Source organism: Macrobrachium nipponense, chromosome 12 (genome assembly GCF_015104395.2).
Source record: "Macrobrachium nipponense isolate FS-2020 chromosome 12, ASM1510439v2, whole genome shotgun sequence".
NCBI lineage: Eukaryota > Metazoa > Arthropoda > Malacostraca > Decapoda > Palaemonidae > Macrobrachium > Macrobrachium nipponense.
Window position 1 is genome coordinate 83,587,740 of NC_087205.1, and position 16,012 is coordinate 83,603,751.

At 34.3% G+C, this 16,012-nt stretch overlaps 1 protein-coding gene across 1 annotated transcript in view; it reads right to left on the bottom strand.

The window, feature by feature from the left end:
* The window catches only part of LOC135224862 (metabotropic glycine receptor-like), a gene marked incomplete at its 5' end in the record, with an annotated part of 348,032 nt that overhangs the window by 105,391 nt on the left and 226,629 nt on the right, over positions 1 to 16,012 (bottom strand). The window contains one exon of the mRNA XM_064264187.1: positions 13,033 to 13,156. Within this exon, the coding sequence (XP_064120257.1) occupies positions 13,033 to 13,156 (124 nt within the window). The remainder of the gene's footprint in view (positions 1 to 13,032; positions 13,157 to 16,012) is intronic.

The following is a 16,012-nucleotide window of genomic DNA, read 5'->3' on the forward strand; positions in this document are numbered from 1 at the left end:
CGTGGTTTATGTTCACCTCTGTTTTATATGACATAAATGCGTATTTACCATTAAATCAACGATTATCATGTGATTACCGGTTACTTTTCATTTTACTTTCAATCTTTATTCTTTTATCGCACATAATATTTTATCATCACTGGATCTACTACTAGTTTTTGCCTTGTTTTCATATGTTAATTTCATCTCATCATAACGGAACTACTGGGTTTATTTTTATCTTCGGTTCTTTTTATAAGAGATTAACAAATCATGATCACTTCATCAATAACTTAACTTCCTCAGTTCTTTAGCAAGTAAGATTATAGCATCTTTATTACTTTCTCAGTGGTCTATTTTCACTTCCATATTTCAATCTGGTATTCAAACATCATAATCATTGAAGCAGTTCTTTATTTTCATCACCAATCACTTTATCTCCATATGGTGAGATTTCATCTTCCACCTTGAATTATTGCAAATAACGATAAGCTTTACATTATCGTCGGAACAGTGGGAAAATTTCACATTAAAGTATTCTGCCTAAAATCAACATTACATTTTTGTTTTATCAACGGTCAATTTTCACCTTCAATTCTTTTATTTAATAACAAGACACCAATATCACTGGATCTAATGGTTAACATTCACTTTAAATCTAATTTGAAGAAGTCAGAATCATTCAATCAATGGCTAATCTATAACTAGAATTTTTTCCCGCTCATACCAGCACATCATAGTACTACATCATAACTACTGGGTATATGGTCAACTTTCCCTTTGAAATCTTTCGCCTATTACTAAAACATCATCTTTATTGAGCCGGAAGGAAATTTTCTTCAGCAATTCCTTTGCTGATAAAAGTTAATTTTTATAATTAGACATCAAATAAATGACTGTTTTCAGTACGTAATCTGAGCCATGAAAAAAATTTATTTCTCTGGGAAATCATTACATCGATATAATTTTAGAATAACATACGGAAGAAGTTCGAAATCTTCACCACAACTGTTGTCAGGCAATCACTGTAACAACTATAATACCAGTGTTGTTTTACAGACAACCATAGTGTTTTTTCTGTCATTTATATCACCGTCATATTCACCACCAAAACCCTCCCCATTATCATCATCATCAATATTCTTCTGGGTCCCATTTATCCACTCTAATCGTCCTGTTTTATCCCGAGACGTTTCTATGGCCAGTTTCTATGCCACGTTTCTATGGCCAGTGGGAAGCTCACACTTCCTGAAAGGTCGTCCTCAGACATTTTTTTTTTTCACCGGTGAGAGGCAGTGAAGGGCACTTGTCTCTTTTCCCACTTCCTCTTCGCTCCACACTTTTGCTCACTTTTCAAAAGGAGAGATACTGAGCAGATAACAAAGAAGTATTTACTTTGATATAAAGAAGGGAATAGTACACAATGGAAGGCCTCCAAAAAACCTCCTTGTAAACAAAAAATGGTGCTTTGGAGGGCCACTCACCACAAGAGATACACTCTCCATTTCGGCTGAGAGACGATGAGCAAAATATCTAAAAAGGTTGGTAAAAGAACTACATGGAAGGAAAAAAGAAGAAACACTGAAATAGTAGTTGTATAAACTAAGATCAAAAATGAAAATAAAACGAGAAATTTAAAAAAAATGAGGTATACGAAGTACATTTACGAGGTAAAATAAAGAGATAGTCTTTCAAAAATGATAGTCAAATAAACTACTCGTACGAAGAAAGGGATAAACATTCTCTCCTTCCAGCACAATGGAACACCAACTTCATATGGCGTTTAGTTATTTCTGTCCATTAAACTGGCATTTAAGCCCCTGGGACTCGCCAGAGAGACAGCGCCTTTTGTTCATTCGTTTGTTTATAATTAAAAAACCAAAAACGATGGAAGCCAGTATATGTCATGTCTCTTCTTGGACTTCGTACTTGAGCGCTAACGCCGGACTGTTAATCCAAAATAATGGAGGGCACGACAGCATTTCTTTGTCTGTACCTTTTTTTATTTATTTTTTTTTACTTCTCTACGTGCATCTTCTCAAAGGAAGAGAATAAGCATGATATAATCACCACCATTTAAGACGAAGAGGAAAAGAAAGGAGTTGGAGGGCACCTGTGGAGATATATCTTTTCTTTGCTTTCTTTTCTCGACTTACGTAAGAGTCCGCCTTAATTAGTACCGGTAAATAGGCTAAATTAAAGAAGTTAGCTTATTATAAAAATGAGTCCAAGGTGACTTAGTGTAAAGTAGAGAGAGAGAGAGAGAGAGAGAGAGAGAGAGAGAGAGAGAGAGAGAGAGAGAGAGAGAGAGTATTAAATAACGTATTAAAACATGAAAATGTCGCGATAAAGGATAAAAAAAAAAAGAGATAAAACAAATGGAAAATGGAATCAAACGCGGGAAAACAAAATTAAATCAGTGAAGTCCGTAACACCTCAGAGAAAACAAAAGTAAATGAACAGACCAAAGATCCTGGACGAGAGATGAGAGTAGACCACAGAATCCGCTCTTAACTACCAAATATTTCGAGGATACAGAATATCGAATAGTCTACACTTCAACATGATTTAACACAGCCATCAATGCACAATGAGACTTTTTCTTTTTTGTTACTGAAGAATTCACGACGATGGTCGTATTGATAAAGGAGGTAATGTAAGAAAGTTTTCCTTTGATTACAATAGCAGTTAAAATTTCCCACTCGTCTCTCTTCAATTGGAGAGCCTGGAAAAAGGAGGCATTGAAAAAATAAATTATGTTATCGGCATTAAATTACGGATCTATTCAGGAACTTTCATAGTTATAATATAGCACACCTAAAGTAACGGCTCAGATCTGCAAATGTACGAATGAAGCATAAGGACATACATAACGTATTTTGGGAATCAGTTCTTCATAGTTGATACAAATCATCCGAACTGCTGTGATAGCAAGAACATATAAAGATTACCCAATTAAATTTGACTGTTATAAATCTTCATGTAAAGGGAGATTATGCGACATTAGCCATGATTTAGGAGATTCGACTTTCTCGCTCATACATAATATAAATGCTATAAATTTTGCTGTCATAAGACTCTTCAATATTCCTCCGTTTTGCAGTGAGCTATATCCAAAGAATAAAAGCTAAAGACGCAAAAAAACATGCTTCCACGAACTTATGGAAGAAGACTGCGATTTCCACTTCTGACTTATGAATCTTGATTAACCAATATAAGTAGGATTTACTAATGGCAGGCCATTTAAAGGCTTTCAAACTTTCTGATCCAATGTCACCTCCACGATAAGAAGTCTCAGGAATCGATGCCAATTCGAGGCATAAACTTTACATTACAAATTCCAAACTTTAAGGCCCTGACTGTCAAACTTTCAATAGAGATCGGAAATTTCATATCCGGAACGTTAATCTGTTACCTGTCTCACATCTCATTTCTATGCATATTTGGCCCTTTTAACCAGAGAGAGAGAGAGAGAGAGAGAGAGAGAGAGAGAGAGAGAGAGAGAGAGAGAGAGAGAGAGAGAGAGAGAGAGAGAGAGAGAGAGAGAGAGAGAGAGAATGTTAACAGAACAAATAAATATTCATTAGACATTTTATTGAATTCTCTTGTGCAATGTATTTGATTCGACAAATGTCTTCTTTGAGTCTTGACGTCACAAAAATTCACGACAATGATGACGCCAGAAAAATTGCGGCGTTACTATACCAATGGAAATAAATCGGAAAATATTTATTAAGAACCCATAAACATTAATATTATCACCCTCCCGTCTCGGTGGCAATCAAATCTTCAAAGGCCTCGGGTCACGGGAATGTATAGCCAGGCATAACCTACCTGCCAGCTAAAACGTGAGTCGAAACGTGAAAGTCTAAATATATCTCGAGACTGTCGTAACTGTTGTGATATTATACTCAATATTTTCCCAATGCAGACACACGTCAGCATTCCTACGAAATCGGATTTGTTACGGTTCCGTATGCATGGTTTATAAAAAGAATATAGCTTTCATTTATTTTATTGTTTTGCATACAATTAGTCCTTATTAATTATTTATCATTAAATATTAACGCGTTCATTGCATTATATATTCTTGACTTAACCCAGAAAAAATCGAACGGCAGTGGCCGCCATGAGTTGAAAACAATGCTTCGTCGCAGCACTGCTGATTTCGTCGTACCGAAATGTGGGAATTTTAGTAAATATTCGCCTCCTTTCGGAAGGAAAGGATCACTACAGAAAATGTAGCTCCAGTTTTAGGTAAATAAAAGGATATCTGGGTGTACATTTGCAACTGAAAAGTGTTTTCATAATTTACTGTATGCGAATTACACCATTAATATTCGAAACAGAATATTATTATGATTGTTGAATGTAAGCTGAATGTAACTATCTAAAGCCCGGGACGCAGTGTTACCATACGCAAACACCACAGGCGGATGGACAGATGAAAAAAAAAACAGAGTATAGTTGCAAGTACTAGAAAATGTCGGAATAAAACTTCGGGTGACTACAATAAGAACAAGGAAATTTCTACGAAAGTGAATCATTCATGCTTTCGATTTCACGGGCGTTACTACGAATTAGAGAAAAAATCATCCAAACCCTCAATCACCCTAATACGATCGCTACTGGTGATAATCCATGTAACTTTCATCACCAAAATATTTTAATCACTAGAGCTAACTCATGAAATGATGTAACTAATACGCAGTCAGTTTATTAATACAGTACTGGTAGCAGAAGTTACTTATGCATCTATTGGACATAAATGTACTACCTGAATGTAAGTTAGCAGAGAGGAATTTTGGTTTGGGTCTTATTGGACAGGAATTAATTGTTACTTTCAAAGGAGCGAAAAGTTTTTGTTAACACTTTACGGTATATTCATGACACAAACAATAAAATACCCCACTACAGTAGCAAAACACAATCACTACTTTTCAATGGTTAAAAGCCGGACAAACTGAAAACCTCAAAGGGCAATTTCATGCTTGAGACTGCTATTTTAATCAATTTATTATGGCATTAGATGGCATTCAGCTGTGGTCGAATCTATACATAAACAAGAATCAACAAATTTCATAGGTGAAATGTATAATCACAACTTATTTTGTAGCACTTAACCAACAAACTAAAATTGAGTGACTTCCCAACTGAATCAAAATGAAAAGATGTTTCCAGTTAAGTTTCAGTCCTCCACTGCAATGAATCAATACGAGGAGGCCAAAGCAACGCCTCTTAGTGTAAGCAGTTTCATGAAATCGCTGGCAAATAAGAATTCAATTTCCCACGAGTGAACTTCTATCAGAGCATTAAATCTGGATCTTTTGACAAGACGAAGGATGGGATCTTTTAAGAATTCTTCAGAGCTTATAATTTAGCTCTTTGATTCCAATACTAGTTGTGCTATAGGAAATATTCTGCTTGAAGTAAATTTCGAATATTTCATCCAACACAGTATTTGAATGAGATGAAAAGCTATTGAATAATCGTATGAATTTTCATGTGGATGATGACGTCACTGATGTTCAAATATAAACAAAGATAATCCTGATGTTTTCTAAGATTCCGGGGAAGGAACGTTTTCTCAAACACTCCTGGCTCACTTTGCTAGTATAATCTGACCAATCTAGCAGAGCTTGGGTGCTGCTAGTTCAGAGTAAAATCTATAGTCGTAAGTCGTTGCATATTAGCAAGCAGTTTCCACTAAAAATACATAAAATCATACACACAGGCTGCACTCATTCATGCGTTTAAAATACAAAAAGCAATCACTTAATTACGCCAGATTCTCAGAAATACCAAAACAAAAAATGCGTCAATACAATACTGAATCCCTACCAAAAATGCAATTAGGCGCTGCTTAGGGGATATCCAACTCATTTTGTGCTTAATGATTTTCCAATGTGCGAGTTCCTCTCTGGACAATATTTCCCATTTAAAATAGAAATCCATAAAAATCGTGAAAAGTAAATAACGACCCAAACATCAGTTTAAAATATTACTAAGATTCGTCACGATCCTGCCCTGCAATGCTTTAGATGGTACGCATGGGCGAAATGAACCATTTCTTTTAATTAAGGAATGTTCTCAAATTTAATTCAACGGGGATTTACTTAAAGCAAGCGCTTCTATATCCATTATTCATAGTATCATAGTAATTTAACAGACTCTGTAGTAATATACCAATGTCATGAAGTATTTATGAAGGTATAACTAGAAGTTATACCTTCAAACTTTCAAGATGAAACATTAGTTTCTACTGTTTAAACGGGAATTAGAGATGTCATTTAATTTCTTCTCAATATATCTGAACCATTACTTCATCCGGATTCTGGTGATAACTAAGAAGAGCAATATTTGACTTGTGCCTTTTCCGGGGATAAAATAGACCCTTTAAGATAGAAGAAAAACAATAATCACAGGAAGAAATTGTAAAAAATACGACATTTTAGGTCCAGGAGGTAAAATTTAAACGGACCTTTCTGGGTATGGAAGAAAAAGAAAAATGACGTGGCTTTGTTTTATTACGTCACTCTAGATCACCCACCTAAATTTAACCCCGCCTATAAAATTAGGGAAAGAAAGCTCCTTAGTGAGAAATTAAATCCATTCATACGAAAGAATGACATTGTACTTTGCAGAAGGTAGACTGAAAGACAACCTTAAGGTAATGTAGGAATGGAATAGAATACTGAATTAGGGCCAAAAGCCTAGCACTGGGATTTATGAGGTCATTCAGTGCTAAAGGGAAATTGAGAGTAGAAAGGGTTTGCAAGCTATTGCAAGGTGTAACAGGAGAAAAGCGTCGCAGTTATACTATGAAACAATTGTTAGGAGAGGGTGGACAGCAAGATGGAAGAAAGATAATATAAATGGAGGTACAGTAAAAGGAATGAAAGCGTCTGCAGATAGGGACCGCTGCAACCTTAAGTAATATCTACAGTGCACTCAAGGTAATTTACCTAAGTAATACCTACAGTGCACTCAAGGTAATTTAAGACAAATTATTTGGTAATAAATAGCGAAAATCAGAAATAAAGAAATACAAGACGTTTAACGAAAACAATCATTATTTACAACCAATAAAAACACCTTCTAAGTCTGGTAGATGAACACAGTATACCTAGCACATGTATATTAAGCTAGTCAGCTATAACGATTAGGTGGTGAGTTGACATCGCTTCTAAATATAGAAGTCTGAATTCGACAGGTATATTTACAGAAGAGTAGATATAAATTTATGCCCCTCTTGATGATTCTGTGTTCAAAAGTCACTATAAATCTTCTCTTTACCAGGCAAAGGGTTAAACCCCATTGGTGCGAAGTACTTATCGATTACAATTCCCCTTGGGAGTAATTTATTCCCTATTGGTGTACTAGGTATTAAACGATATTTGTGGCTTAATATATATATATGATATATATATATATATATTATATATATATATATATACACATATATATATAATAATTCCCCTCCCCTTGGGAGTATTTTATTCCCTATTGGTGAACTAGGTATTAAACGATATTTGTGGCTTAATATAAACAAATATATATATATATATATATATATATATATATATTTATATATATATATATATACTATATTACGCAACACATAAGGTTTATTTTTTTTACAATACAAATTTTTAACCTTTTCCTTTCGTTAATACGTAATTAGCGCAATGAGAGAGAGAGAGAGAGAGAGAGAGAGAGAGAGAGAGAGAGAGAGAGAGAGAGAGAGAGAGAGAGAGAGAGAGAGAGAGAGCCGGAGGAAGACCGAGGGAAGCAGGCCGTTAATACAATTTTACGATGATATTGCTGTAAAATGTATTTGCCTATTTTTGAATGATATTACCCAATGCATTTTCTCATCCGTTCCGGGATCCAACGGGATAAAATGAAGCAATGGTGCAACTGGTTGCTGGCAAAGAGAGAATTTGAGTTGGCACTTGAAATATAACGATGTATCCACAACCTCCCGCTTCCGAAAAGCAGGTTTCAGGCTCTAGAATTGTAAGGTCTATACCTCGGGAAATGCATAGACAAGCGCTTGCGAGAAAAAGGTAACAATATTGATAAGTGTAATTTCTGAATAAGCAATACATGGCAGACAATAATGTACAATGCAGAGAGAGAGAGAGAGAAGAGAGAGAGAGAGAGAGAGAGAGAATAAAACTAGTTCAAAGACTGTACATAGGTGTACTAACTGGTATCTACGTAATGTACTACGTGGATGGAGTTTATAAAACTCTGCGGTCACACATATCCACATTTCACTTTCTCTTTGACAGAAATTCCAATCTAATTTGAAGAAGAAGAAGAAAAATTTGCTGATGATCATCAGCCTTCATGTGAAAATCTGCTTACTTTCAACAGTAGATTATTGGCATATATCGAATTATTATTATGAAGCTTAAAAATCACGAACAACGAAAAATAGATATTTTTAATGCAAAGAAATTTTTCTTTTATCAAAACATGCTAAATTTTATAAGAAATAATTTCCATGTAATGTTCAACTACCGAAATGTCCTTATTAATTCTTAAAATTCATGTCTTCCAATGAAGAATTTATAAAAAAACCTTTCTCTCAAAAATCCAATAAAAAATACAACGAAAATTTATGCTATTTATTTTTTATTTCCAATCTCTGACAACTACAGTGAAGCCACGTTTATCTATTTTCAGCCATTTTGATTTACCGGTATAACGTCAACTGCAGGATATAAGAATCAAGAACTGTGCCAATAGAGCCACAAACTTTACTTTCGGAAGTTCTAAACTCTAATACTTCAGCTGTCAGACGGCCATCAACAGCGAGTGGACACTTTCATAGGGTATCATTTTCGCTAAAAAAGAACTTATTCATTGGACCTAATCGCAAAATTCTTACCTGTCTGAAATATTCCTTGTAAAGAAACTCTTTCCTTTCCAGGCAAACTCCAAACCCACGTATGTTTCGTTAGTGGGGTTCCCCAACCCACAAGAGCAATCAAGAAATAATCTCCTTAACATCTTCATCCAGAATACGTTGAGTGCGCTGAATAACAATAAAAAAATTCTGCATATAATTCCTGCAATACTTACAGAGGTAAGCGCATGCATATACGAATGTACACTTCAGTAAAAAAAAAAAGTAGCTACAGTCCTAATCTTGATTTGCAATGGGCCATATAATACAATACAAGATAATTCTAATGAAACTCCGCGGGGCGTCGTGTTAGTGCCAAACCCTCGAGAATAAACGTAAAAGCATCAACAAAAGATCGTCAATTTCTCATATCATTTTATATACACCATTTTCTAAATTTCTCAGTAACAACAATTCATTTTAAAAACTATATTTATGTGTGGAGCTCTTTTGTAAAATTGGCCGATACAACGTTTGAAAAAAAAAAAAAAGGACAGCGTAAAGGAAGAAGGTGAATTAACCAAAAGTATCTAGCTAAACAAGAAAAGGTAGGTCTGTGGGTAGCTCCCGGATACAGCATACCAGTCCACCCACCTGAAATAAGTATCAACGTCAGCTGAAAAAGGTCACGGGGTTAGCAGCCTTATCCCTGACTTGCTGGGAAACCAAAAGGTTGTCATTTTCTGCATTTATCCATTCCAGAGCGGAAAAAGGCGCATGCTAGAAAAAACTAGTTTGTAAAATGTCCAAGAAAATTAAGGCAATGAATCACGGCGCTTTAGAAGTACTATAACATAACGTCAACTTTATGAACATACACATTTATTCCCCAAGGCAGAGAGAGAGAGAGAGAGAGAGAGAGAGAGAGAGAGAGAGAGAGAGAGAGAGAGAGAGAGAGAGAGAGAGTGAGTGCGGTTCCCTTTTAGAATCTCTTTGAGTTCCTTTTAGCAGGAAAAATCATACTGAACAAAACAAATTGAAAAACATTATCAAAGACAACACAAACATTTGCATATCTCGCTCTTGGCCATATAAAGCCGAATATAAGAACAGCACGATCATCGAAGGGATTAACTCAAATGAATAAAGTGGTTACAGCAACAGAAAATTGAGCGGCTTCAATTAATTTTTCACTCTCAGGATCAAAATCTTCTATAAATGACTCATTAGTGAAGTGTTCGTAAATCTAATGCTCAGCATGAACATCGGGAATTAGGTATTAGCGTTTCGATAAGTCAGTATTACGCTTAAAAGATTATTTCTTTCCACGTACAAAAAATATATGTAAACAAAAAACCTGTCAAAGAGAGAGAGAGAGAGAGAGAGAGAGAGAGAGAGAGAGAGAGAGAGAGAGAGGAGAGAGAAGTTCATTGCTACTACCAATATATTAACGTTATTAAATCGATTGTTCAGACACCGAGAACAGCAGTTTGCGCAAGGAAAATAGAGAATTATTTTTAATAATAGATTTTCTGCCAAGAAATAAAACATTAAAATTACTGACAATAAGACGTCCTACGCTCGCGAGAGATTCTCTGTGAATTAGAACTTGCTGAAGTCAGTCAATGGCGTTTACGCAAGAGATGTTACCTCGTTTAAAGGGCGTCTCTTCCTACACACTTTGGAAGATTAAAGTTTCTCGTATAACACTATAATGTATTTCAATGTGTGTGGGTGTGTGTGTGAGTGTGTGTTAGATGTTGTAATTATCGGTGACTCGATATAACATGAATCTGCGAAGGGATGTACATAATTAGAAGTAAGAATACTCAAGGCATATCATCTTGTTATCTCAATTTGACTATGTAGGTTTTGCCATTAAAATATTTTCAAGACTCATTCACTTGGCCATTAAAATATTTTCATGATTCATTTACCTGGCGTGATGAAATTGCGTATATCTTTACTGGTGTTAATTTAGGGTGAATTAGATAAAATCGTACCCATAACATACAGACTGATAGCGATATATACTTGCAAAATGCAATCCCACTGACTGGGAAAGGATAAATTATTATGCTGTGACCATAGACTAACAAACAAATAGCCTTATTCATGTTTTGATATCCGTTACTATTCAGTTTTACAAAATGAATTCCAGTTACTTAAAATTGGTATATAATAACAATATAAAAAATCAACTACTCGGTCGTAATCATAAATCAGATCAAATTTATCTCATTTCATCTTAACACTACACAATGCGTAAAAGTACCAGTCCCTCTAAAGGTAATGGAACAAGTTTCATTTTCCAGTAGTGCAGAATCACAATCTACAAGAGATCAATAAAAAAAAGTATAAAAAAATATCGAAACACGTTACAAACTTTCAAGTCAGTTTCATATAATTATATCAATGATATTACAAAATCCATAAGGGTGATATTCGACCCATATATATATATATATATATATATATATATATATATATATATATATATATATATATATATATATATAATATATATATACATAAAAATATATATGTATATATATATATATATATATTATATATATATATATATATATATATATATATATATGCATATACACACACACATATATATACATATACAATATTAAGAGGAAACATGAACTCACGTCTCCAGGAAACATGAATGTAGAAAAAACTTTCCATTTCATAGTAGGGAATCTGAATACCCCATTATAATGGAGATCCAATGATGGGTGAGGTCTTGCAAAGCTCGCCCAGGTCTGTTAAGGATTTCAAGTCACTTTAAGAGCTCTGATCCAACATTAGCTGTCGAATATGGATTATCCAAGGGTGGGAGTCCACCCGCCAAACTAACATTTTAAGATTTGCTAACTCCAAGACTGTAACTGACAACAGCGATGAGAAAGTCATCTGATGTAATGATTTGATAGATTTTCTTAATAAAGATCAACTACAAATCTAAACAGAAAACTAAATGACCGGTTAGGATTTAAACTATTTCATAAGTTCTCACGTTCCCCTCAGAGAGAGAGAGAGAGAGAGAGAGAGAGAGAGAGAGAGAGAGAGAGAGAGAGAGAGAGAGAGAGATAATTTAAAACTACAATCAATAAACTATGTGTTAACAGCTAAGCAATTTTTTTTTCTGTACATCTCTTCTTTACTGCTTGTGATACGCGAAACTAAATTGGTAATTGGAACTACAAATCCTCAAGGCCTTTCGATATTAGAAAAATTAAAGTATTGTAAACGAAGATTTACTCCCTTTTACCCACCGAAATTTCCCAAGGCTCTTACAGACGAAGAAAAACGCAAGCCTTTTAAGATTAATGAGTTCGCCGGCGGGTAATACTTTCCAGTCTAATGCCACAAAATTATAAAAAAAAAAAATCTTTCGCCACTAGTTACAACCACTGATACATTAGTAATGTTTATTTCATTTACTATTGAGCATTACTATTTTTCCCTTAATGCTCAATCCGGTAAGACCAATATTCCACACTTTATTATATAATATTCAAAGCTATTGATATCTGGGTAAGCTAAGAACAAACATTAGCAAAACCCTTGCAATAATCTATACAAACCTTATAGTGTTTCGATGATAAAACTCGAGAGAGAGACTATTAAACGATTTCAATATATTGAAGTAAAGAGGGTAGGCATTTCGAAAGGTTACTGGTCATTCATGCATGGTAATTTGTTCACATCTGAATGTAATCAGAATGCATCCCAAATAGTCGACCAACAGCCAAATAAGAAACTTACGGATAGGGTCAACAAAAACATAAAATAATATAAATAAAACAATAATAAAAATAGAAACAACATAAAATATAGATGATAAAATAATAATAAAAATGAAAATAAAAATAGCATAAAATATAGATGATAAAATAATAATCATAAAAATGAAAATAATAAAAATAACATAAAATATAGATGATAAAATAATAACAATAAAAATAAAAATAATACAAATAACAAAATATCTATGATAAAAATAATAATGATATGAAAATATCAATAAAAAAACATGCAACCCCCACATGATATACACTCATGTTGGCTCGGTTATGAAACGAGCGTGTTAACCACGTGCACTACAAATTCGAGAGAGAGAGAGAGAGAGAGAGAGAGAGAGAGAGAGAGAGAGAGAGAGAGAGGTATTCTTTCTAGCATACCTTGGTAGTGGAGATGTCACATTTGTGGGTCCCGCTGAATAAGTGATGTTGTACAAGGTCCTCTGTGTCGTCGCACTGGTTGAGGTCAACCAGAGTCAGGGGAAAGTTGATCAGTACGACTCCTCTTGCGAAAAGAGAAGAAACAAAAATGAGCGGCGATGTTATTTATATAAATAATTACTAAGCATAATAATGAGAAGGAGTCAAGTTGAAAACACGAGGAATGAGAATGATTCCTAAATAAAATATAAAATATATATATAATACAATACAATATAATATAATATAATATAAAATATAATATAATATAATATAAGAAGTTGCTATTGAAGTTACAGAGGTCGCTATCAACCTATGATAATAAGGTGACTTTGGAAGAAGGAATCTCATACCATTTTTAAATAGAAATAAAAATAACGATTACCGCATATAAGTGTATATATATATATAAATAAGAAATATTCACACTTGAAAATGGGAAAACTTATATTTGAATATTGAAAAAACTTTGAATTGAAAAAAAGACAATGCCTGCATACGGACACTACTTTCATCTTCGTCATCAGAACTTTTTCTTCAAGTTCTTATGAAAAGAAAAACTTTTTCAAATTCAACGTCAAAAGTTTACTGCGGAACCCTATATGCTTTGCAGAAGATCAGATAAAAATGCTTCGCATCTTCCATCCAAACTCTAACAAAGGAAGTATTACCTAAAGCATTGAAATATATTTTTCACCTATGGACATTAGATTCACCGAAGAATTAATTAGGGGAGTAAATTGAACTCTTCCAGCCAAATTGTGATAAGTGAAAAAAAAAAAAAAAAAAAAAAATTAAACTAACAAGAAATTACACAAATCAATGTAAAAAAATAAGCATGTCCCCAGGAAGGTGATCTGAGAACCGGGTGATACTGAAATCTAAACAAGGCCATTAATACCCTCAAGGCTTCAAAGGGAACTTTAAATGATGCCATTGAACGCCACAAAAGGAACAACGAGAAATTTAAGGGTCTGTAAAACGTTCTATTGTAATTACTGAAATAGAAATTTCGTAACATAATGAGGGTAAAGTATGATGTGCAAACGCAAGTACACTTATAATCACACAGATACAGAGACACCTACATTATATATATATATATATATATATATATATATATATATATATTATATATATATATATATATAGATGAGGTTGTAACGTATATTTTTTGATAGTATTATTAAAAACACATGTACCTTTTTATACTCAAAAACATTCCCCTTAGTGTCGCATTAAACTATACTACTGTGGGAATAATGCAAAAGACATACTAGGTTCGAATCCTGATCGGGGCAGATGCCTTTTTCACACATAATTCCCTCTGAATTTAAGTTTTTTCAGAGGGAAAACAATATATATATATATATATAATATATATATATATATATATATATATATATATATATATATATATATATATTCAATACACATTCCACACACATATTTGTTTGAGAGTGTGCATTGTAAACCTACCATTTCTGTGTTTTTCTCTAAGGTAATAATCTAGATAACACTCAATTTTATTTATTTAACAATTTTCCACCCTTTCCCATGTCATTCCATTAAAGCAGTTCGGTTGAGTTTCCACCAAGTGCCCCCTTCTCGTAGTTAAGTTGTACCAGACCTTAAGAGTACAGCAATGGAACAAAAACAGTCAACAGAGAAAATTCCTGACTGAACCTATCGCAGGGACTCAAATACAACAGGGGAAGAGAGAAAAAAAATCATGAATGGAGGATAACGGCTAAAGATGCATTCGCCAAGATAAGTTGGAGAAATGGAAGGAAGAAATTACTGTGTTTAATTAGTGGATGCCTTTCACCCATGAACGGAATATAAGATGGAAATAATTGCGACGGAAAAATTTAATGGAATGCGGCGGGAGGACGAGGGCGCGGACGGCAACGAGGTCCGTCGAAATAAAAGGAGAAAGGGAAAGAAAGAGAGGCAACAGATAAGAAAGAGTATTTGATAAGAAAATAAAGGAGAGAGAGAGAAAAATAATAATGGGGACAAAGAAAACACGGGACCTTATGTTCTTTCATTGCAAGGCGGGAAAAAAAAAAACTTCCTTTGGCAGAAGTGAATTATTTTATGCGTTTTCAGAAACCGTGCTTCTGCTAAGGGCTATTCGCGAATGCACTTAACCCCCGTATTTTCTTCACGCTTGTCACTCTTGAATTCAAGGAGGAAGAGGCGAAAAAAAGAAAGAGAATAATCCTGACGACGAGGCAAAGTCTTTTTCCCTTCCGCTGAATAATAGGAGAGCGCATACGGGGAAGGCTAGACACCAGAATGGAAAATATTATTGCTAAGAAAACACACAACTGACAAAACAAGGCACGCAATGCGAAGTGCTAGGGCCTTTGATAAATTGATGTAAAGCTTAAATTATAGAGAGGGGGAGAAAATCTACGAATAATTAAATATTGAACGACGTGAATAAAAAATAATGAATTGACCATAAGACAAGCCATACCAAACAAAATTAATATAAATAACAACGGTAAAAGCACATCTTATTATATTAATAATATAATGCACATAAATAGACTCTCTCCAAAAACAGTCGTGGTACAAATTTATAACGGCGCCCTTAGAATAAAGAACTTACTGGAGGATTATCTGAATGCCAAGCCAATCCTTTTCCCATAAATGTATAAGTCTTGGACCGAGGGCGGTCCATCTAAACGAAGGTCCATTCTTAGATATGGGAGACAGGAAGTAAAGAAGTGGAACCCGCCGCGTCCGGCGCCCATGATGGATGGGGGTCCACCGGCTGGAAGTTGGCCAGTTGGAATATGAGGAGGAAAAACAAGTTGACGGCACATGCACACACACGCACGGGGAGAGAGAGAGAGAGGAGAGAGACGCTAAAGTATAAAAAAGAACAAAGAATATGTTTATTATTAGTCTCAGGTTTCCCTTTCTTAAT